The sequence below is a fragment of the Lepidothrix coronata genome, unplaced genomic scaffold (assembly GCF_001604755.1).
Source record: "Lepidothrix coronata isolate B3197 unplaced genomic scaffold, Lepidothrix_coronata-1.0 Scaffold192, whole genome shotgun sequence".
Lineage (NCBI taxonomy): Eukaryota > Metazoa > Chordata > Aves > Passeriformes > Pipridae > Lepidothrix > Lepidothrix coronata.
Window position 1 is genome coordinate 387,340 of NW_016690372.1, and position 24,059 is coordinate 411,398.

General features: G+C 53.3%; 1 protein-coding gene across 3 annotated transcripts in view; it reads left to right on the forward strand.

Moving 5' to 3' along the window:
- TMEM63C (transmembrane protein 63C) overlaps nt 1–21,781 on the forward strand; it is a 32,391-nt gene extending 10,610 nt beyond the window's left edge. For 2 of the 3 annotated variants that reach the window (XM_017831566.1, XM_017831565.1), the window contains exons 2-24: nt 7,640–7,754; nt 8,024–8,244; nt 8,540–8,619; nt 9,752–9,839; nt 12,070–12,107; nt 12,527–12,669; nt 12,974–13,025; nt 13,467–13,575; nt 13,999–14,072; nt 14,177–14,257; nt 14,397–14,517; nt 14,636–14,769; nt 14,988–15,110; nt 15,637–15,790; nt 16,340–16,446; nt 17,314–17,400; nt 17,925–17,990; nt 18,109–18,271; nt 18,491–18,596; nt 18,797–18,964; nt 19,238–19,353; nt 19,517–19,588; nt 19,669–21,781. In XM_017831566.1, the coding sequence (XP_017687055.1) occupies nt 8,038–8,244; nt 8,540–8,619; nt 9,752–9,839; nt 12,070–12,107; nt 12,527–12,669; nt 12,974–13,025; nt 13,467–13,575; nt 13,999–14,072; nt 14,177–14,257; nt 14,397–14,517; nt 14,636–14,769; nt 14,988–15,110; nt 15,637–15,790; nt 16,340–16,446; nt 17,314–17,400; nt 17,925–17,990; nt 18,109–18,271; nt 18,491–18,596; nt 18,797–18,964; nt 19,238–19,353; nt 19,517–19,588; nt 19,669–19,881 (2,502 nt within the window). In that variant the 5' untranslated portion in view covers nt 7,640–7,754; nt 8,024–8,037 and the 3' untranslated portion in view covers nt 19,882–21,781. Of the gene's footprint in view, nt 1–3,667; nt 3,762–7,639; nt 7,755–8,023; nt 8,245–8,539; nt 8,620–9,751; nt 9,840–12,069; nt 12,108–12,526; nt 12,670–12,973; nt 13,026–13,466; nt 13,576–13,998; nt 14,073–14,176; nt 14,258–14,396; nt 14,518–14,635; nt 14,770–14,987; nt 15,111–15,636; nt 15,791–16,339; nt 16,447–17,313; nt 17,401–17,924; nt 17,991–18,108; nt 18,272–18,490; nt 18,597–18,796; nt 18,965–19,237; nt 19,354–19,516; nt 19,589–19,668 lie in introns of all 3 variants that reach the window. The other variant, XM_017831564.1, reaches the window with a different exon arrangement.
- The last annotated feature ends 2,278 nt before the right edge of the window (nt 21,782–24,059 follow it).

The window sequence follows — 24,059 nt, forward strand, 5'->3', positions numbered from 1 at the left end:
TAGAAGTGCATGCACATGTGTATATGCTAACTGGAAACCCCAGGATGATACCCTGCCCCTTTCCCACTTGTGAGCTACCTGGGTCTCCATCCCCCACAGTCAGCCCTGGCTTTTTCATAGTATCATACAAAAGTTTAGGACGGAAGGGACCTTTAAATGTCATGTTGTCCAACCCCCCTGCAATGAGCAGGGACATCTTCAACTAGACCAGGTTGCTCGCAGACCTGTCCAGCCTGACCTTGAATGTTTCCAGGGATGGAGTATCTACCACCTCTGTGTGCAACTTGTGACTGTGTTTCACCATCCTCATCATAGAAAATTTCTTTCATATGTCTAGTCTGAATCTACCCTCTTTTAGTTTAAAACCATGTCACTACAGGCCCTATTTAAAAGTCTGTCCCATCTTTATTGTAAGGCCGCTTTTTCTGGCTTTCTGCTCCCAGCCATTGCTTATTAGCAGCCCGGCAGCTCCCCACCCTCTGCTTGGGCTGCGCTTGGCCCACGTAATCCTTTGTGCTGAAGAGTGTTGATTTAAGTGTTATCAGAGGACAAGGGTGCACGATACAGAATGAGTGACGGGCGCCTGCCGTAGGAGCTTGCAGCCCCATTAGCTCATGTTTGCTTGGTGCCTTGCACACACAAAGTGTGGTGTGAGGGGCTCAACACACTGTGTGCACAGCAGGAGAGGGAAATGCAAACCAAACATGGGTTAGAGCCAGCCTGCAGTGGCAGCTTGTGGCAAAAATGGCTGGGAGTGGAACGAATAAATTCCGCTCCGATTCTTCCTTCCCAATCTCAGTGCGCTGGCTTCAGCAGCCGCTGGCTAACACATGTGTGGAGGAGGCGCTGGAGAAGAGCTGCTCTGTGCACAGCATCTCCCACGCACTGGCCTAAACAAATCTCTCTGGCTGTAGATCTCACTGTAAGCACTGTTTGCTCTCGGTTGCCTGGGATTTGGCTTTATACTTGTGCTGAGGAGCGCTGCAGCAAATCAGCTTGGCTCACAGGAGAAGGGGCTTATGCAGGTGGCTGTTTGGTACCACAGAGGAAGGCCAGAATTTTGTCCTACACAGTCTCAAGAGAGGCTGGGGAGTGGAATGTCTTCTCCTTCAAAAACTTCGTGGAGCTTCATCTGTCCAAGTGCCAAAACCCCACTCTACATGGTGGTGCTGGGCAAGAAGGGGAGAACAGATAGCTGGAGGTGACGTGGCAGCCACTGCAGGGAGATGTGGCAGGGGAGGGTTTGGCTCTTAAATGCTGTATTGGTTTCAGGTGAGTCCCTGGGGCAGCATGACCCTGCACAGGGTTTCCTGAAGGTAGTGGCAACCTACGACTCCTGAGCAGAGAAAAACTTGCTTGGCTCCCCAAAATGGTATCAGTCTCAGCCTCCTGATGGGTTACATTATTTATATGGACAGTGTTGGCAGGACAGGTTGGGAATGGTGAAGCCCTGGGGATAGGAGTGGCAATGCCAAAGGCAGGCTCACCACTGAGGGGAAGAACCTCGCCATGGGCTTCGCATCCCCAGGATCTGAGTGGGCTCATGGGCTGGCTGTTCCCCCTGCATTCCTGCCCTGACTGGCAATGAGCCTGGCAGGCATTTGTGCTTCTCAGTGGGAGAGCAGTGCCAGAGCTTTCTGGTGGAGGTGAAGTTTATCTACACCATTTTTAAGCAGATTTATGCACTCAGCTGTGCACTCACACTCATTGAACTCATTGAGTGGTGGGTATGGGTGGGGAGGGAGTGGGATCAATGAGAACATGAGTCCTCCTGGCTTCTCTGAGTATCATATCTTCATTGGCAATGACAAAAGCAGTCTTTGAGCAGGTGTTTTATACCTGTTAGGAGTCATCTGTTGCTGCAGAGTGGTCCTTTGCCTCCAAACCCTACTAACCCCAGCCTCTATTGCCCACCAGCCATGTTGCTGCTCTTGGTTCTCCTTGTTTGGAAGATGAATCTGGTTTCCAGCAGGCTAACAGAACAGGCTGGTGTATGTCCCATGTCCTACTGGTGATGGGATGGGGTCTTCTGCTGGTGGATTGTCTATGCCGTGGCCTCACAGGGTGTGGGCACAGCATTCACACCAGTGTCAGTGTCATAAAATCATAGAATATGCTGAGTTGGAAGGGATCCACAAGGATCATTGAGTCCAACTTCTGGCCCTGCACAGGACACCCCAATAGTCTGTGCCATCAATCTCTCTGCATCCAGTACCTTGGCTCCCCAGCAGGGTCTGGCTCCAGTCTCTGTGGTAACAGCCCCAGGGGACGTAGAGCGCTGCCACAGTGGTGTTGGTCTCCTGTACAGGTGCCTTTCCTGGGGATACTGAAGCAGGTGGAAAGAGCTGTGCCCAGGGATGCTGCTTTCCCACATGTGCTCACTTCACGGGCCATGAGCAACCAGAACCTCTCTTTGCCTTTTGGACCTGGAGGCCATGAATCTAAGAGGAAAGGGTGAAGGGAGAGTCAGGGAGCCTTGGACTTCTGTGGGGTTTTGGAGGGCTCTGTCTGTGGTCCCATCCCCTCTGTGCTCATCTTTCTTAGGGACAAATGTGGCCTGTTCTGCCATGCACTGAGCTACAGAAATAAGAGGTCACCATACTCCGTATTTGTCTTTGCTGGGGTGTGTGCTGAGCTCAGTGCAGGGTGTCGATGAGCCTTTTCCCATCCTGAGGTACTTGGTTACCCGTGCTGAGTCAGTGGCAGTGGCTCAGGTGTCCTGCCCTCTCGCTGCAGTCCTGCAAGGTCAGTCACTGCAGTCCCGCAGGGTGGGACACTGGAGGTTTGCCTCCCTGCCTGGTTCTGTGCACACCAAGGCGTGAGCCTGATCTCCCTGTTACAGTGGTCCTTGTTTTCCCCTCCTGCAGCCTGGCCCAAATGGACTTGTGATGGAAGAAGGATGCAGAGGCAGTCGGGTAGCACAGACGCTTGTTTTCTAGGAGACATGGTCTAGGTCCTCAGCCTGGCTTTTCTGCTGTTTTGTTCAGCCACCGATTGCTCCATCAGCAACCCTGTGCTCTGGCTGCCCACCCACCAGCCAAAATCATTAACCCTATCCCTGCCAGAGTGGGGCACTGAGGCTGGGTGTGTGTAGGCATGCTGGAAAGCTCAGCTTAGTCATCTCAGTGCTCCTAAGACTTTGTTTTGATGTTTTGCTACTCCAGCTGTCTGTGAATCCCCTAGCAAATGAGTTTGCTGGCAGGATGCTTCAAGGGAAAGACAAATCTTGAAAAATTGTATTCGCAATTAAGACATGCCTTATTTTTAATTGGAAATCTGATTCTCTGGATTAGTGCCCACCCAACCAGAGAGAATAAACATATGCTGGTATATCAACAAAACAAAGAGGGCACTGAATATTCAAGGCAAACCTTATACACTGAAAATGCGTCATAGAAATTATCCAGCAAATCAGTTTTGATGACAAATCTCATACACTCATTGTCCATTCACAGCCATCAAGAAGAGAAGAAAGAAGGAGTGCCTGTCTCTATTGCTCTGTATGTTTGGTAACCCTATTTTAGCATCTTTCCTCTAAGTAAGACCTATAATGGATAGATCATATATTGCAATTTCTGCCTTTATGTTATTGCTTCATTTTCCCAACTGCATCCCTGTCCACTCTTGTGTTTCTTGACTAGTCCATTGCTGTTGCTCTCCGGAACAGGGCTGATGAGGGACACCTGTCTGTGGTTGGCATCTAGAGGCACTGCCTCATACACAGCTAACGGAAGCTGTCCTGACGCCTTCCGGAGGTGAAGGTACCCACCCAGCTCTGTTATTCGCAACAGTATTTCCTCCTTTGGCCCTTAAGATCGGGAAAAGCACAATGGCAGTGGCATAGCTGGGAACAGGAACTGTTTTGGCAATGCTGTGAGTTTGGTTGAACCTTTCAGATACTATCACAGAGCGTTGTCACCTGCGTACTGCAGAATGTGTGGTGCGAAAATTTAGCTTACGGGTTTCAGCAGTGACTTCAAGTGTGACCTGCAGTGTTCCTGTGATCTATAACTCTGTATACCAAAAAATGTAACTGTCCAACCAGAGGGAGGTTGAACATGTCCTACAGGTCTGAGCTCAAGCTGTTCTTGGTGCACGTGAGCAGAAATCTGCTCTCACTGTTTCTGCTGCATGTGTTGAACCTAGAGCAGCTACATGATTTACTTTTAGCTGGTTGCTCCCAATAGTTATTTTAATGGTAATGCTGCAGCTATATAATTTATATAAACTTTTCTAAGAGCGGCACCATAAAAGGTGAGTTTAGCTGGAACAAATGGTCTAGAAAAGTACTGGTTTGGGTATTTGGAGGTAAGTTTCTCTGGTTATCTGGGGTTGAAGGGACCAGGGAAAGGGCAGGAGAGTGACCTCAGCATCAGCCTCAGAGGAGCTGAGATACACTGTGTTACAGGCCTAAGCATGACATGATGGCTCCTTTGAGCTCCTTTGGAGGTGCCTAAGAGAGAGGGGAAAGAGCTGGACTGGGTCTTCAGGTACCTTCTGTTCCTGAAATTTCTCTCTGCAGTCTGATATTGAAACAGCAGTGCTAGGTGGAGAGACATGAACTGGTTGGGCTGGGAGAGTGAAGGATTGCATTTAGGAAATTTTGACACAGGAGAGCTTGGAACAGGAGATACTCGTACCATCTCCAGGAGAAACCCGTTGCTTTTGGCCACCAGGAGCAAAATATCTGCTACTGGGGGAAGGGGATAGCAACAAGCACTTGATAGGGAAAGACAACTTGTACAGATCTCTGTGAAAATCCCCCTCACCCTGCCATCCTCCAACAGGATGTTCCTCCTACAAGCGTGAAAACGGTGCCTAGAAACAAGCTTCAGGATCTTACCGCTGGGTGGTGGAGCGGTGGTGGCAGAGAAGGGACTTGGAAGTTGCTAGGAGTCTCCTTGTTTATTTGCTGAAGGTCTAACAGCTCTGTCGGTCAAAGACACACTCTCCTTGTTAACAAAAAGGCAGTGAATTATTTAGCAGCTGAAAATGCCAGATGGCAATGGCTCTGCTGCTTACAGGAGGAGGGGAGAGAGGAAGGGAGATATGCACATTGCGAGGAACAGATTGAGAGCATTTCCATAGCAAAGAGCAGACTCTGGCCAGAAGTCCTGGTGGCCCAGGTGGTTGCCTGATGGCAAGCAGGAGGCAGGCAAGCCAGCTGCCACTTGCCAGAGTAGCCCACTCATTTCCCACAGGTCTCCTCTTGTTGGAGGTCCCTTGTCAGGGGTTGTATCCTGATGGGGCCGTGCTGGCCCTTGAAGTACAGGACTCCCAACCTTGGCTGGGAGGCAGGACATGAATGAGGGCACCACAGGGAGGCTTTGCCAGCCCATTCATCACTTCACACCTGGGTGCAGTGATGGTACTTCAGCCCCAGGTCTACTGGGATGCCATTTAGAGAAGTATCAGCATATCTCAGGTGACTTGGCAGTTCTTTAGAGAGTCACACTAATGTTCAGCTGTCCCAGCGTGGGCTGTGATGTCTCCAGACACCATGGACTGGCCAGATCAATGTGTATATGGCCAGGGACCTCTGAGGAGAACTGAAGATGCTGTAGGCAGGATGGGCAGATCTGTAGCAGACACTGAAGCCCAAGACTCAGGTGACACTGGACCGTATGCACAGTAGGAGGGACTGCAGATAGCCAGATGCCAACCTAACCCTGGAGCAAGGTGAGCCTCAGGCTCTTCTGGGCGCATAGCCTTGGTCCAATCATCCCAGCCACTCGTAGACTTCCAGTGGAGATTTTTCTTTGGGATGAAATTTATGCTTTAGAAATTAAGAAAATAAAATAAAAAATAAAGAAGTCATCATCTTTTTTGTGTTTAATTTGGAAACTGCAGGCACCAAGAGTAGTCCTTAAATTCTGCAACCCTCTTGAGAGCTTGGGTTGAGAATCCCTAGGGAATCCCCAGTGTCCAGACTGTCAGAACCCTTTTTTTTTTTTGTCAACTCTTGTATTTGAAAACCTCCTTCTTCCTCAGCCTTTTATTTCCCTGGATGAGGAGATCAAAGAGAGTCAGTCTCTTAGGCATATAACCTGTGTCAGCTCCTGCCTCAGCACACTCAGCCTGCCTGCTCTGCTCAGCTGTGGGGTGGGGGTGTCTGGGTTTCTCAGGAGCTTTAGGACAGGACTAATCTCCTCAAGCAGCAAACTGTATGGTCTAAGAGAGAGAGGCTGAGGTTACAGCAGTGTATATAAAATCACGTGCTACTGTAATCTCCCATCTGTCACACTGACGCAGCAGAAGTAAATGTTTCCCAACAAAAGCAAATCTGTGTAGAGCTCAGGAAGATCCCCTTTCTAAGCCAAGACATTTTGTGTGTGCTATCTCTGTGCTCCCCAAGGACCTCTCAATCAGGTTTTCTTTGGTGTTGAAGAAGAGTTGATGCTGTTTGGTCTTGGTGGAAAAAAATGCCATAAACACTTGACAACTTCAGATCCCTGGAGGTGCCAGCTGTCTTTGTTTGCATCGTCCTCCATTTCTTAATCCTGTCCTTGTGGGCTTTGAGCATCTTCCAGCAGGGATCACCCATGTCTGTGTGACTGCGGGGACTGCAGCAGGGTCCCAGTTGTGGCTGGAATATAGATACAAAGGAATGAGAGGAATGAATGCCCAGTGGCTTGAATGCAAAGCTCACAGGAGTACATGTTAATACACCATTCTGAGTTTTCACGTGACCTTTGCCCTGGTCACAATAATTTGGCCATAATATACTGTGCCCAGCATGTCTACAAGGCAAGGCACTTATATAGCTCCTTATAAACTTCAGGCATGCCAGAAGATGTTCTTGTCAGGAGTACAAGTTCCTGAGAATAGGGATGTAGAATAATTGCGGTTAGAAGGACCCCCTTGGAGGTAATCCAATAAAAGCCCTTGCTCAGGACCAGGACAACTTCAAAATTGTATTTGGCAGCTCAAGGCCTCCAAAGACTGTGCTTGGTCTCACCATAGACATAGTTGTTCTCCTCTGAAGGCTGCACAGCTCTCCAGACACCAGAACCAGCTGTCTGAAGGTGCCCAGGGGGGTCTCTAAGGCACAGAGGCACAACAGGCATATGAGGAAAAGAGACTCTGGCCTCCTTGTCCCCATCCCATGTTTGTTAGTGTTTGCTGTGCTGCTTCCTTCTTCTCTCGTCCTTCTGGTGAGTGCAGCGGCTGTTCATCAGTGTCCTGGCACGCAGGTCTGTGGCATCCCCATGAGTAACAGCCATGTTGGCTGCTGTAGGGTGCTTGTTCCCAGGGTTCCCAGGCACCGCATGTTTGGAGAGGATCCTCGCCTACCTAAAGCATGGTAGTAGGAAAGGTTTTGGAAACAAGCTACAGTCTTGGCCGTTAATGACCTTGAAGTGTCTTCTGTCAGTGAGGACTGTAGCCTGTGGTATCAGCTCCCGGGGAAGGTGGGGGGGAAGCTTAGCATTTAGGGTTTTGAGAAACTAATTCTTCTGAAGACGATACCTTGGAAGGAGCAATTCTGCTCAGGTGGAAAGCTGAAAGGGAGGTTGTGATGCTAGAGGAGGACAGAGGGCTTAAGGATATTCCATAGGCAGTAGATATTCTGGCTGTGGGGAGAGAAGCAAGTGCAGCCCAGCATCTGAGTTGTTAACATCATCATTGCTCTTTTTCTCAGAAATTCAAACAAATGCTTCAGCTCCTCATTCCTGCCTGCTGACTGCACTGGGGTGGCCATGACTCAACCCAGCTTCCAGGACTGAGGGGCAGAGGTGGTGAGAGACCTGTCTCAGGTATGACAAAGACAACCAAATAGCATGGGGTTTCATGGGGGTGGGGAAAGGGCAGGAAGTAGCTGTGAGATTTCTTCAGCAACACCTCCTGCCCTGTGTCCCACAGCCACTCCCTGGGAGAGACTGGGAATGCTCCAGGGTCACCAGCCAGTCCTCTCCCTGCCCTACTCTTAGTGAACTCCTCAGATTTTGATGGAGGAGACCTGGAAGAGCCATGGCCCCTATTCAAGCAAAAGCTTCTCCATCCATACCATGCCTCTGTGTTGCAGAGTGAGACCCCACAATGGCGCTGATGGAGAGCGTGTACTCAGTGGAGCCGGCACCTGATGGTGCTGCCCCCACCTCGCTGGATATGCTCATCTTCTTGGATGCCCCGGTGAACAGCACAGAGGAGCAATGCTTCAGTGCCCGCTCCCGCAGCACCGTCCTGGAAGGGCTGCCCTTCGGGGGAGTGCCCACTGTGCTTGCCATCAACTTCATCCTCTGGCTGGTGAGTGGGCCAGGAGGGTGCCATTTCTACCAGCACTGCAGCCCCTGGGTGCTCTGTCAACCACACACAAGTGCAGCCCATGCACCGGTGCATACAGCTGACTCGGGGAATGGGAGTGAGTGCAAGGGACCATCATTGATGGTCAGCAGGGAGCACTTGGGCAGTAGTGGTGAGATCACAGAGCAGGAACAGTTCGACTTGAGGCAAGAGTTTGCACGAGCTTGGGCTCATGAGTGAGAAAGCAAAAAGGAGGGATGTGAGAAGGTCCTATGGGGTCTCCTCTTTCTTCTTTCAGCTTCTCCTTCTGGTCTTCTCCTGTCTTCGGAAAGCGGCTTGGGACTACGGGCGCCTGGCGCTGCTGATGGACAATGATAGGTGAGGAGGATGCAAAACCAGTGTGGGTGATGGCTCCATTCTCTTCAAGAGGGCTGGAAGGAAGGCCAGCACTGCAGGGTGGCACACAGAGAAGTTCAGCAGGTGTTCCTGTCCCTCCTCCCCACTGGGAATGGCCTGGCTGTCCTTGCCCATGGAGACACAGGCACCATCTGCTGTGGGGATAGGGAAAGCCTGGACGAGCTTTCATTCGCTCTTGCTGGTAGCATTTGGTGACAGTGCTCTGGGTGCCATTGAGGGCACTGTCTTGGGAAGGACAGAAGCCCAACAGCTGCTACTGAGTGGGGACTGAGCCACTGCCTCTTCTCCTGCCACTCTCTTGGGATGAGCAAGACAGCCTGGTGGAGGGGGCAGAGGGAGACACACAGCTATAATACTGTTCCTCACGTACCTACACAACTTGCCTGGCCTGTCATTTGGGCCAGATGCAGAATCCCACAAAAATTAGCAGTGTTCTAATAAAAATAGAGGCCAGATGAGATTTCCGGGTGGGCTGTGCTTCCCACAACTGCCTGCCTGCCAGAGCACGGCTCACCCTGGGCAGCAAAGCGTCTTCCTTTGCACAGGCAGGTGCACACAGGTGGGGTCTCTGTAAGGCTGGGCAACCCTCAAGAGCAAACACTGGCCCACTCTTGCCTTCTCACTTCTCCAGTTCCTCTTGGCCTTGGACTCTGGAGCTGAGTCAGGCAATGGACAGGTGATGTTTCCCTTCACTGGGGAGATCAAAGGGCAATGAAGACTTAAAATGCAAGTTTTGATTACATTTCTTTTTACTGTGAAACCGTTTGAGACATCAGAAAACAGTGGAATAGAAAATATCTGTTTTAGCAGGCCGTTATGCTGGAGCTAAGGCTAATTATCTGTGAGCCACCCCATCATGGGTCAGGGCCACAGAGAAGCTGTGGAGACTTGTCAGCACAAAGGCAGCAAGATGCAACCCCTCTGTCCCAAGCCCAGCTGTAGTCATTGGTCCAGCCCCAGTGCAGGATGCAGGGAGGGGGGAGGCATTTCCTGCGCTGCTCTCCTAGGAGAGAACTTCTCCAAGGGTGCTTATTTTCTCCTGTCTGTTGCTTCTCTTCTGCCTCACCCCTCCTCTTCCCCCCTCACTGCAAAGTCTGACCTCGCTTTTCTATGGAGAGCAGAGCGAGAAGGAGAAGTCCCCGTCAGAAAGCAGCCCCCTGGATGCCGACAACAAGGATGTGGTGAGTGCCAGTGGCTGTGGCAGTGGGAGCTTGGACTGGGCTTGTCCTGGCCCAGGCTGTCCTGTTCTTTATCAGAAACCCAGGTCAGAAGTTAAATAGGAGAAATTGAACCTGAAGGGTTTCTTCATCCTGGATTCTTTTGAGGCATATACCTTGAATGGCAGTTCTGAGGGGATGCTCCCATCAAGGCAAGCGTCTCCCAGCTGGATATCCTTGCAGCTATGGGAACCTAATTGGATGCATGGCCAAAGCCATGCTGCATGCCTGCAGAGATCTTTCTCAACCATCAGGGCAGAGTCCCCCGCACCACATTTCCTCCTCTGCCAGCACAGTTGAATGCTGGGACTTTAAAGTAACCTTTTGTTTCTCTGTCACACCAGGCGCATACCAGGCTTTGCTGGAAACAAACACAGATGGACACACTTTACTGCCTCTTTTTTTTTTGAGCAAAAGCTCAAAAGTCAGTCACTGGCGTGACTATGAAAAAATTGTCATGACTTATTAAAAAAAACTAGGCAGGAAAGGAGCAAAACAAGCGAGACCCTTGCAGGTGGCAGGAGGCCTGTTTAAAGCCTCTGTAACAGATGCTCTAGGCAAATGTATATTGCTCATCAAAAAATAAGTGAGAAAGATCACAGGGAAAGCCATCACTCTAAAGAGCAGATTAAGGGAGATTATTAGAATTAAGAAGACATCCTTTAAAAAGTTGAACTGTTCACAAATGAGGAAAAATCTCATCTCTGCCAGGTTAGATGTAAAGTACACTAAGAGGGGAGAAGAGCAGTTTTGTGGAGAAGTTTGTAGAGAGCATGAAACCAAGTACAGAATAACAAAATCACAGAATGGGTAAGGTTGGAAGGGACCAAAGTGAGCCATCTGGTACAACCTCCCTACTCAAGCAGGGTCATCCTAGAGCACATGGCACAGGATTGTATCGAGATGGTTCTTGAATAACTCCAGTGAAAGAGACTCCACAACCTCTCTGGGCAACCTGTTCCAGTGCAAGCTCACCCACACAGGTGGGGGACGATCTCTTCTCCCAAGTAACAAGAGACAGAACTAAATGGCTTCAAGTTGTACCAGGTGTCATGGTTTGAGATAGCCCCAAAATCCGCCCCCCCCGGTGTGTGGTATTCCCCTTTTGTGTATCTGTCTCACCAGGGTACATTAAGATTGGATATTAGTAAAAAATTCTTCACTGAAAGGGTTGATACTGGAGCAGGTTGCCCAGGGAAGTAGTGAAATCACCATTCCTAGAGGTATTTAAAGGCTGTGTAGATGTGGCACTTAGGGCCATGGTTTAGTGGTGAACTTGGCAGTGCTTGGTTAATAGTTCAATGGTTTTAGGGGTCTTTTCCAGCCTTACAATTCTATGATTCTATAAATCCTCCGGAAAGTGGTGAAGTGAAGAGGCCAGATGGCTGAGTGCTATTTGGTACGGCCATGACCGGGAGGACTGCAGAGACACCTTGAACTTGCATGAACGCTAGTGTTTGTACAACGTAAAATAATGTGTAGGGGAGAAGACCCCCTAATATTGCATACATGGTGACAGGGAATAAGCTATTACACAAGAACTTAGGTTGTCCAGTATCACTTTACAGCAGTGCTGGCTCAGCGCTTGGTAGTGGTCAAAAAAGTGCATTGCATGTTAGGGACTGTCAGGAAAGGGGCAGAGGAAGGAGCTGCTGGGAGCCAGGAGCCTGTTACAGAGATGCTCCTTAATATTCAGAGGAAGCTGAGGTCCAGGAAGTCACCCCTGGGACAATAGGTTAGTGCTTGACTTCAGCTTTCTCTGCAAATCCTTCTGCAGCCAAAAATATGCACCTGACAGCCATGACCTGTTGGTTGATGTTTGCAGGGAGACTTCCTTGTCCATCTACACTCCTGCCCCAGCAGACCTCCAGCTCCCACTCACAGGAATTCTCTTATCACCACTTTCAGGAAGGTTGCATGGTCCCTCAGGGCTCTCATCACCTTCAAGAGAGGCTGTGCTCAGCTTCCCACCAGCTCTTTGGGCTGTGTTTTTCCTGCTCTTCCCAAGGCAGCTGCCTTTGCCACTGAGCTGAGCATCGCTGAGCTGCCTTGGGCACTGCCTCCATTTGCTTATCTCCCTGGCCATAGGCACTGCACCAGCTCTGTATGTCTCCAGCATATGTTGTGCCCCAGCTCCTTGCTGGAGAGGTGGGGTTGGTTGCCTTCATCTCATCCTGACTCTTTTTCCTTCTAGGGATTCTGCTCCTGGCTCATTTCTATCTACCAAATGAAGTAAGTGTGTGTCCTTGGCATTATGGCCATGCCCCACTGCTGCCCACCCCTGGGAAGCTGATGTCCACAGGTGGTGGCCCATCACCCGGAGCTGCTGGGACCAGCGGCAGAGGAGAGCCCTCTTAAAACATCCACCCTGAAGAGAGAGCAGAGGGCTCATCTCCGCATTTCCCCTGGCCCCTAGATCCTATCCCAAAGAAAAGGGCTTCAACCTCTTGTGGTAGGAACCAGTCCTGTAATGGGATGGCAGCCAAAGGGCTGCTTCTGTCCCTCATTCCTTCTGTGCCTAAATCGTTTGTGCCATAGGCAGGATGCCATGAGTTGGTATGGGCTGTTGGAGACTGGAGAAGTCAGAGTTCCTGTGGTGGGAGGTGGTGGGGAGGAACCACCAGCACTCATCCCCACCTGCCTCTCCCCAGGGACGAGGAGATTCAGAGCAAGTGTGGGATCGATGCCACCACCTACCTCTCCTTCCAGCGGCACCTCCTGGTCCTGCTGATGCTGGTCTGTGTGCTCTCCGTGGCTGTCATCCTGCCCGTCAACTTCTCAGGGGATCTCCTTGGTAGGTGCTTCCCTAGTTACAGAAGGAGTGTTGTACAAGCTTCCCAGCCTTGGGGCAAGCACTATGCCTCTGAGACAAAAGGCAGAAGAACCCCTCTGTCAGAAGCCCTCAAGGAAGCATGAACCCACCATCAGCTGGGGGACAGAGGAACACAAGAGACAGGGAAGTTCAGGGCCGTGAGGACTTGGCGGGGACCTGGGAGATGGAAAAGGAGGGAGCAAAGACCAGAGCCACTAACTGCAAACATGGACATGCACGTTGTACTGATTTCCCTTAACCTTCTGCTTCTCCTCTTCCTCTGCAGGACACAATCCCACCCACTTTGGCCGGACAACCATCGCCAACATCCCAACACAGTAGGTGCTCCCACATGCAGGGGAGCTGTGTGTGCTGGTGCTGTGGTGGGCTTTGCTGGGAGCACACAGGCACAGCACTTACCACAGCCCCATGCTGGGGACAGGCAGAGGTCCATGTGAACAGCACGCCACTCACAGTAGCGCCTGTGTCTCTCTGCGCCATGCACAAGCACAGCCACTGCAGCCAACACACTGGTACTGCTCATTGCACTCCACTGGTGGTAGAAGTGCTCTCGGGGCTGCATGGCCTCATTTCTGTAGTATCTCAGCCTACACCCTGGGTGCTGCCCCTCTAGTCCCTGGGGTTGGGGGTCTGACAGCTGGCACAGGGAGGTCCTGCTGGGTGGAAGGGGTGGCCATGGGTGAGATGCTGGGTGCCAGGCTTGTCCCATGCCATGTGCTCACCACAGCTCTCTCTAATCCCCTCTTTCCCTCTTACAGAGACCGTCTCCTGTGGCTGCACAGCATTTTCTCCCTCATCTATTTCATCCTCACCATTCTTTGCATGGCTCACCACTCTGTCCACCTAGAATACAGAGAGAACGAGAAGGTGAGAAACCACCCCTCTTCCAGCCTTGTGTTTTTCAGCACTAATGGACAACTTTTTGCATTGCACAAATGCTGGTCCCAGTAGGTAGGGAGAGCTTTAGAAACAGCCTGGGACTGGGCAGGCAGGGAAAGGTGTATCTGATTTTTGCCAGCTTCTGGAGAAAGTCTGACAGCCTGGGGACAGATCTCTCTCTCTTGCTGTCTTGTCTCTTGAGACTGAAGCTCTGCTGTCTCCATCTGTCTGGGGTATGACATTGTCTGGCTATGCCCCCAGGGTTTGGGACGAGGCATTGAGGAGTCCTGTGCTGACTGGCCTGGGGATGACAGTCGGTGCCCCAGCTTGCTGCTGGATGAGCAGAATAGCAGTGATGTGTCCCACAGATCCCCTGTACACCCACCCCCTCTGCCCCTTCTCCTCACCCAGGTCGCCCGGACACTGATGGTTACCCACATCCCCAAGGAGATCACAGACCCTTCCCTTATCATCAAGCATTTCCAGTGAGTAGCGGTGTGCCACAGCCTCGCTGTGTGAGTGGCAGGCAGGTGGCAAGGGCTGTCCTCATGTCCTGGCTCCTGGTGCCAACATGTCCCTGTGCTTGCAGCGAGGCTTATCCCAGCTGCACCATCACCAACGTCCAGTTTTGCTTCGACGTGCGCAAGCTGATGAAGCTGGATGCAGAGAGGTGAGTGTTTGCACGTCCACATTGCCTCTGTGGGTGGATGTACCACTCCCACCCACCATGTCAGGGGCCCCAGGCTGTGTTTCTGTTTGTATGTCTGCCACTCCCCACATGACCTTCACCCCTACTGGCTTCCTGGCAGGCGCAAGGCAATGAAGGGGCGGCTTTACTTCACCACCAAGGCACAGAAAGAGGGGAAGATCATGATCAAAACCCACCCCTGCGCCCACATCTTCTGCTGCCACTTCTGTGGCTTTGAGCAGGTAGGAGGGTACGGGCAGGGCTGCAAGCAGCACACGTGTACCACAGGCAAGGCAGAGCATGGCAGCTTGCCTGTGCCCTAGCTCGGCAAGCGCAGCAGAGCTCCGGCTGCTCCTGCAGGTGGATGCTGAGCAGTACTATGGGGAGCTGGAGGAGAAACTCACAGATGAGTTCAATGCTGAGCGCAACCGCATCACGCTCAAGCGGCTGGACATGGCCTTCGTCACCTTCCAGGATGAGCGGATGACAGCTGTGTGAGTGCCCCTCATGCAACAGACACGGGGATATCCCACAGCCTGATGGCCACCACTGCTGGGAAACTGGGGCATCTTGCCGGCTTTTCCAGCCAAAGCCAGGCAGTGGGTCTGTCTTGTCTGTGCCTCTGCCATCTGCGGAGATGGCTACCCTGTTGGGACTGCGGGAAGGGTCTCACAAGAACTGAGACCTGACCCCTGGCTCCCTGCTCCTGCAGGATTTTGAAGGACTACAGCCACATCCGCTGCCGCAAGCACCCCCAGCAATCCTCTGTCACCACCGTGGTCAAGTCACACCACTGGGGCGTTCGCTATGCCCCTGCACCCAGCGATATCATCTGGTGAACCCCCGTGGCCGGAGGGAGGGAGGAAGCGGGAGCGAGCAGATGTGGTGGGAACCCATGCCCATAGCTATAAGGAGCCCATGCCCATAGCTATAGGGAGCCCATATAGCTGTAAGAAAGAATATAGATATGTGTCCATATCTACAGAACACTTTCCCAGGGTGGCAGGAGCTGACAATCCCTCCTGTTGCCATAGCAGAAGTCAGCAGGAGTGACAGGGGTCATCACCCCAAGGCAGGGCTCAGCCAGCTGAAGTTTGGGGTGATTGCCAGACTCCAATTTCTCCAGCCTGACTCCAAAGCCCCCTGGTGGTACAGACCTCCTGTGTGGCTATTCTCTGGTCCAGGGAGCTCTACAGGTGACAGCACAGCAGCATTGGGAGGGGAAGAGGGCGAGCTCAGAACAGTGTCTGCCAGAATGGCTGGTGTGGATATCAGGAGGCAGAGCTTTGTGAAGCTCTGGGAGGCCCAGGACATGTGGCTTTTCTTCTACATCATGTCCAGTTCATGTTTTCCTCTCGCAGGGAGAATTTGTCAGTCCGTGGCACATCCTGGTGGGTGCGATTCATCCTCCTTAATATCTGCTTGTTCGTCCTTCTCTTCTTCCTCACCACGCCAGCCATCATTGTCAACACTATGGACATGTTCAATGTCACACACCCTGTGGAGACCCTCAAGGTAGGCCTTGGCACCCCATGCCAATTTTCCTAAAGGGTCACCATTTCCAGGCTTGTCTGTGAGAGGGATAGGGTACCAGCTCTACACCGGCCCAAGAAGACAAGCCATCACTGGGATAGGCATTGATGAGAGACAAGGAGTGGTCATGCCTCTGGTTGCCATCCATCCCCTCCTTGTGTTTCCAGTGGCAGAGCCCTGAGGAACCTGTGCAAACATGTTTTGGTACTGGTGTCCATGAGGGTGGGCAGGTTGCTGTCCTTGCATGAGGAAAGGTCTGAGAAGAGTTCTAGGAGATATTAGGAGCTGCCAGCAGCACATCTCCTTCTTGCTCATTGACCTATGAGCTTTTGGGTGGGCACTGGGGCTCAGAGCATGGCTGTAGTGCCTTTGGCTGGCCTCAAGCTCTTCTCTCCTGAAACAAATGCCCCTGCTCAGGGGGGCCTGCCTGCTGCACACACCATCCTGTGCCAGGAGGCCCACGGAGCTATCTCCAGCATGACTGTGCTCTGGTGGACTCCTGAGGGGTGACTGGCATCTCTCCTCTTACAGAACCCCATCATCACCCAGTTCTTCCCCACGCTGCTGCTCTGGGCTTTCTCTGTCTTCCTGCCCTTCCTTGTTTACTACTCGACATTCTTCGAGTCTCACTGGACAAGGTAATGAGGCTGGCCCCCACGGTCCCCAGGGCTGCCATAGATGGGAGGAACCTCAGTGGAAGGGGGACCCAACCTGCAGGGAGGCAGGCAGTGGAGCAGCAGACCCCATCAGAGCCCAATAGGTGTTTCTCTCCATGAAAAAGACCCAAGTCCGTGCCCAAAGCAGCCATTTCCTTCCCATAGTCCTGAACACTTCCAGGCTACTGTCAAAGGCAGATGGTTTTAAGATGGACCTGAGGAAGTTTGTGAAAAGTGTGATGTGATGGTGGACTGGCAGCAGCAGGGCCATGATCCTGACTTGTTTGCCACATCCCAGGCATGCTTCCAACCTTCCAAGGCTGACTTGTTTGCCACATCCCAGGCATGCTTCCAACCTTCCGAGGCTTCAGAATGCTGAAAGTCTCCTAGTAGAGGAAACTGCCCAGCTCCTACAATGTACTCTCTTCTGTCTTGACCCCCTACTGGCCCCAACCTTTGTGCCTGGTCTAAAAAGTCCTTGCAGGTGCTTTGTCACCAGCTCCCTTCCTTTTCCTGGGGGAAATGGGGGCTCCTGGACCCATTCTATACACCCATCTGCCTCTTGTCGGGTGTCTACCCTAGCAGGGATGGTAGGAGAGGGCAAGGATGAAGGAGGTGAGAGGCTGGAATACAAGAGCTTTCGCTACAGGAGATTCCTCATGGTGACACCCCCTGGCCTGGGAGATGCTTTTCAAGGCCCCAGTAGATGCACAGAACAAATGCACATGCCTTTCTGGGGCTGGGAGTAGCTCCTTGGTGAAGAGCAAGGCCCAGCCCAGCCCCTTGCCCCACCTGCTGCTTTTTCCTCAGAGAAGTACAATGTTCTTTTCTTCTCTCCCCTCTCTGCAGGTCAAGTGAAAATCAGATCACCATGCACAAGTGCTTCTTCTTCCTGGTGTTCATGGTTATCATCCTGCCCTCGCTGGGTCTGAGCAGGTACAGGCCACCCTGCCATGCTGCTTTCCCTGCTCCCTAGCTGCCAGGATCACACCCAGGCCCCTCAGCCCTGCAAGCCAGCCCCAAAGGGCTATAGTCCCACTGCCACTGGGACACAGCAGTCTCTGGGGAGAAAAACACTTTTTAGCAGTGCCAAGCTGATCATAGCTGGTAACAGACAGGGCTTCCCTGTGGCGGAGTGGCATAGAGTAGCTTGCCAGTTTGCCACGGCTGACCCAAGGGTGCTGGTGGTGGTGAGCTGCTGCTTGGGGCCAGCCCTTCAGCAGACCCTGAAAGGACCTGGTCAGGTATTTGCATAGCCCCAGCTACAGCAATCCTGGCTGTCCAGGAGGCAAGCACCCACTCCACAGTGGTTTTGTGTGGCAGAAGGGGCTGTTCTGGCAGTGTAGGGTCCAGAGGGTCTTGCCCTTCAGGGCAGGGGAAAGCACATGCCCACTGTGTGTCCCCTACATTGCTCTGCAGCTCCCCCTCTTTCTGAGCTGCTCCTCTTCTCTCCACTCCAGCTTGGACCTGTTTTTCCGCTGGCTCTTCGACACCCACTTTCTGGACGAAGCCGAAATCAAGTTCCAGTGAGTAGCAGGAAGCTCCCAAACTTCCCAGGCAAGCGGGAGCACCTGTTGTCAGCCCCCAGCAGCTCTCCTGGCTGCCTGCCTGAGCATTCTCTCACACTGTCTGTCCCTGGGACAGGTGTGTTTTCCTCCCAGACAACGGCGCTTTCTTTGTAAACTATGTGGTCACCTCCAGCCTAATTGGGACAGCTATGGAGCTGCTGCGCATCCCAGGCCTCCTTGTCTACACTGCCCGCCTCTGCTTTGCCAAGTCTGAGCCCGAACGGCTCCATGTCAAACGGGTATGTGGTTCTGGTCACATCTGAGCCTGCACAACCCCCAGCACAGCAAGACACGCTTGCTGCAAACTCAGGCTGTCGTGGTCCTGTGGAGATGCTTGTGGGGACTTCTTCAGGATTCCCCTTGGGTGCTAATGGGGATGAGGCAATCCTGTGAGCCAGGATGCAAAGGCAGGTGAAGCCTTTGCAGAGGCAGTAATGACTCTGTTGGTTGTGCCCCAGAGCCAAGCCTACCAGTTCCAGTTTGGACTAGAGTACGCCTGGACCTGCTGTATCTTCTCTGTTGTCATGACCTACAGCATCACCTGCCCCATCATCGTCCCCTTCGGTGAGTGTGATCCCATGCCCATGGTCCCAGCCACACCAAGAACAGCCTGTCCCAACCACCAGCAGGGACATGGGAGTGCAAGCTTCCTGCATGGTACAGGAGGGCATTCTTGGGCATCATCCCCAGGGCCTGCTCTGCTCTCCCTGCGACCTGGCTGTCCCCATTGCCCTCCTCCCAAATGGCCCCTCTTGTCCCACCAGGGTTGCTCTACATGCTGCTCAAGCACATGGTTGACCGGTACAACATTTACTACGTGTACATCCCCACCAAGCTGAACCAGCGCCTCCACGTGGCCGCCATCAGCCAGGTCGTGGTGGCCCCCATCCTCTGCATGTTCTGGCTGCTCTTCTTCTCTGTCCTGCGCCTCGGTAGGGAGAGCTCAGGGCTACACCCTGCCACTGCTGAGGGTCATGCTTGGGGATGGCAAGCCACTGGTGTCACCCCTGAGTTTGGCATGGCATGGAGGATGGGAAGGGGGAAGGTGGTGTGGAGACCTGGCATCTGAGGGAGGTGTCAGCTAGTGTTTTGGGTAGGGGGCAGAGATATTGTAAGACACAAAGCAGGCATCAGCCGGGGGCTCAGCTGGACATGTAGCAGGTTCTTGGAGGCTCGTGTGCTGCCCCAGTGTCTCTGTGCTCCAGGTCCCACCCGGCCTGTCACCCTCTTTACCTTTGTGGTCCTCCTCTCCTGCATCATCTTCTCCTTCTTTGGCCTCTGCCTGAAGAAGCTGCAGCCACGGAAACCCTCCAGCTACCAGGTGAGTGCAGGCAGCTGCCCACGTTGTTCCTTCACCCCACTGCATCCTCTCCTTGAATCTCTGGGGTTCATTTGCCATGGGGAGTCTGAGGCAGCACTTGGCTGTCCCCAGCCAAAGCTGGGACTCCCAAAGCACTATTTCCTCCTGGCCTCCCTCTCCTCAGATGTCTGACCAGTCTGAGGGCAGCTTCAATGACGTGGAGCGGAGCAGTGTTTCCTCTACCCCTAACTCCAATGTGAGTACCCCTCCCCAGCCCTGCTTTGACTCCTGCCTTTGTTCCTCTGCATCCTGATGGCCCACTGCCCCCCGGGGCAGCTTTTTGTGGCCACTGTCCTGCAGGAGCCTGAGCTGAGCCTGACGCCAGCAGCCTCTCCGGCACACCAGTCCTATGGCACCATGGGCAACCATCTGGAGCCAGGAGAGGATGGGGAGGATGGGGGGCTGCAGAGCTTCGAGACAGAGCTGGAGACAGTGGAGGGCGAGTACAGAAGCGGCCCTGTGATGGAGAGCCAGGCTCGCTACCAGTGAACATCCATGCTGCCGGCTGAGGACCAACCGTGCTGAGAATGGAGAATGTGCCATGGGGCAGGAAGGAGCCTTCCCAGCACTGGTGGGGGCCATCTCTCTGATGGCACAGGGGGTGACAGGACTGATGTGAGGGGGAGACCTATTGCATGGGAGGTGGCAGGAGGCTCTGCTGGTCCTTCCCGCTGCCTGGACTGGCTGAGCCCCCTAATGTCCCCCTGTCACCACCTGCCTCTTCCAGCCCACAGTGGGGAAGAGAGGGTGCAGCAGTATAGGGAGAGGGTCTCTCTGAGAGGCCATGCTTTTGGGGGCAGGAGGAAGGCCCTTGCCCCTCTTTGAGAAGGAAGCAGCCCAGACAGCACAGACGAATGTGCCCACCACCACATGGTCCTGTGGGTCCTCAGTGGCAGAGGACAGCCACCTCTAACCCTTGCATCCCACCCCACCCACCCACTGCTCAGGCAGCCATCTCACTACCTCCCCTGCTGCTGGCCATCCAGGCTGCTGCCTGCCCCTGCTTTGCCCATTAAAGCAGAGACTGCTGACATGCGTGTGCATTGGTGGAGGAGGTGAGTGCCCAGGGCAGCTCCTACATCTGCCTGAGCACCAGTGGCCTTGCCCCAAGGCAGGCATCAAATGCAAGCCCAGCTCTTCCTCAACTTCTCACCCCATCCTTCCATCTCGCTACACTATGCCTACACCCTTGGGCTCCTGGGGAGAAGTGGGACATCAAGGGACAAGTCTGTTTAATGGCTACAAGAGCAGCTCCTTGTCATTCCTCTCCCCTGGCAGTATCCCCCTCGTGCTCATGCTCTCCGTGGGGCTGCCCATGACACCCAGCATGGCTCTGTCCTGTTGCAACAGAAAAGCAGGGTGAGGGCTAGCAGGACCCAGACTTCCAGCTCCTCCTGGTCCACCACATCCTGCCTGCCCTCACCCATAAGCCACAGCTGTGGGATGCTCCCCCAGCAGCCACACTGCCTCTCGAGTGTGAGTCCTGCTGTGGTTAGTGTAAGCGCCAATTCCTGCCCAGACAGCATCCCTGGAGTTTTCCAGCTCGGCCAGAGTATCTGTGGTGGCCGCTGGGGACGAGGGCTTATCCTCAGCCTGCTCAGTCCCTCTCCCACCATAGCCCACCTGGGCATGCTGGCTCCTTGCTCAGCCCTTCTTAGGCCTCAGGGCTGATTTTCCTGTCCTTGATTCTTCTGCTAGCTTCAGAGCAACTCAAGTTGCCACCATCCTGGAGTGGGGAAGGGAGGATAGTGCAGCTCTGCCAGCACCAGGGCTGCCGGAATGGTGAGTGCTGCTGTGCGAAGGCAGGTGCTCAGCTATGGCACTGCTCAGTATTAGTGGTGCCACTGGTGGGGGGGGGCATAGCGTGCCAGATCTGGGCGAGGGGGGATTTAAAAGACAGCCCAGAAGCAAGCTGTGGGTCTCAGTTGGACTCAAGTGGACCTGGGACATTCCTGTGATGCTGGTGGGTCTCGGCCCAGCCAGCTGGCAACCCCATGGCCCCAGTCCCACCCACGCTCCTGCATGCTAGGGCAGTGGCTGCAGTACACTGTCTACCCAAGCAGTTGCCTCAGGTGAGTCTTGAGCTCAGCTGCTCCCTCCCAACCCCAAAAAGTATCCCAGGGGTTTGGTGGCTTCCTGCCCACATGCCCCCATGGCTGTCCACAGCTCAGCCACTGCCCGCTCCAGGGGCAGCCCCAAACAGGGCAGGGGGATGCTGGTGGCCTCTCTGAGGGTGGAAGCAAGTGCCTGTGAGTGGCACTGTGTCCTCAGGAGCTCAGGCTGCTGGTCTGATTGCCCTTGGCTGCCCCACTGTAGGAATGTGCCAGAGGTCTGTACCTTCTTGTGATTTATTGCTATGACCGTGCCTTGAATAAAACGACTTCACCCAGCTGCTGCATGGTGTCATCACCCCAACCTGTCTTTTCTGGCACCAGTATAGGGGGAGCCAGTATATATTCTGGCTCCTCTCCAGTGGAGCCTGCAGAAGTACTCCATCCCCTTTTCCCACCTGTGGACTGCTTTTGACCTTGCCTTGGGATGTTCTGCAGAGGGTTCAGTGGCAAGGAAACTTCTTGGACACCCCAGCTCGAGACACCTTGCCACTCACCATGGCCCCCACAGAAACAAACCCCAACAAGTGGACAGAAACAGCAAAGTCGCAGGAGCAGGAGAGCACCTCACTGTACTCTATCAGATGGACTGGCGCAGCCCTTGGCACCATCCCTACATTGGGGATGGGGTGCAGCCCTGGGACAGTCATGTGCATTTCCTGCACACCTTCTGTCAGCACTCTCTCCATTGGCAGGGCTAGCTCAGAACACCAGCAAAGGTGCAGACACTGCCTGAAGGTAGCAGGAGGGTGGCCTGGAACCCCTCTGGGACCACATCAAGGAGCAGGAGCAGCAGGGACCCATCCCATCTGGGTCAGATGGTCCCAAAGGTGAACTGCCCACCAGCAAGTCCCATGGAAGGGAGTGAACATTTTTGGAGTCTTTCTCTAGATTTTGAGCAGACAGTACTCCTTTTTTCCCCTCATCCCTCCCAAAACTTGCTCTTTAAACCTGAATTCCTGCTTGAATGATTTACCTCTGGTTTCAGCAGGTCCCTCCTGCTGGCTCCTCCACAGCTCCTCCAAGGTGAGCCCTGCCTGGCCACTCTGGCTTATGGCACAGGGCAGAAGGCAGAAAGGCAGAAGGCATGGTTAGGGCTTTCCTTCAGGTGAAAAACTGGAAAATTTAAAATCCCAGTCCTGCTTCACATACCCCTACAGAGGCCCCCCCTTGTTTATAATGAGTGATAAACAGGGCTAAACACTGGGGCAGGAGCTCTGGCTGTGAGCGAGGGCTGCAGTTGCCTCTGGCTCATGGCTTTCCCAGCCCTTCCGCTGGGGAAGCTCATCACAGCCTAAGGAGGCTGTGTGAGCCCCATCACGCTGCACCTCCGCCATGCCGGCCCTCAGAAACCCACTGCCTGATTGCAGCCTGCACACTCAGAAGTCCCTCACAGCCAGGGCCAATCAATTGCATGGAGTCTCCCACTGTGCCAGCCGGTGGTGGGCAATGACAGGAGCATCCCCACCAGGCAGCAGCCAAAGCAAAGGGGCAGTCTGTGGGAGCTGTGGCAAACGGCTATGCTGCTGCAGGCAGTCAAAGATGACAGTGCTGCTGGAGGCTGCTGCCCTGGCCCTTCCCTGCAGCGCTGGAGTTGGGGTCCCACTACCAGTCCTGAGGCTGGCAGCTGTGCTCCAAGGCCAAGAAGAGCTGGAAAACTTATTTTAGCAGTGACCCAAAGGGGGGATTTCTTTGCATTAAGATCTCTGCTGCTCTCCTTGCCCTTCACAGCCCCTCACACATTGCCCCGTGGAACAAGCCCCATCCTAAACATTCCCCAAGGCAGAGCAGCATGCCTTTCCCAGGTTGTTCACCCTTGTTTCCTGTGCCAGGGCTGGGATTTCCAGCCTTTACGAGATGCTATTACAGACCCTGAGCTGGCTTCCCCACTCTAGGCACCGTTCTTCAGCATCAAGTGCCGAACTCTCCCAGGGCTGGAAACCCACCATGTCAAAGCTAGAACATGCCCAAGAAGGAGGAGACAGGACCTCCTGCATCCTCACCAGCTGCTCCCTGGGCAAGGCTGATGGGGCAGCTCTGCAGTCCAGCTGGCAGGGTGGATGCTGCATGGAGAAGGCAGGAATTCACTGTGAGGCCATGCTCTGCTGCTGTTGGCAACCAGCAGCCGGTGACCAACACCAGGTGAGCCGATGCTATGCCAAAAAACAAAAGCAGCAGCTGAACAACAGAAAAGGGATTTTAAGGCTGATTGCTTAAGATTCTAATTCCATTAGAGGCTGTTATATTTGAAGGGCAATGAGTAATCAGTAGCAGGATGTCTCTGCTAGCCCCTCCTCTGCCCACCCATTCAATTACCATGCACAAAAACTTCCAACAGGCATTTGCTGCTGGATGCCTTCTCACGTTAGTTTAGCTGCACTACACAAGTGTTCCCAGTGACTAGTATCTCCAAAGCTAGAGCCAACAAGAAACCAGTAAACCCCTCTGTCATACTCCTTTTCTGGCCTGCTTGGGCCTTTTATATTAAAATAAACATAAGGCATCAACAGAAAGGGCTAAGATTCACTCTTGTTCTTTATTAAACAGTCCAGCTGG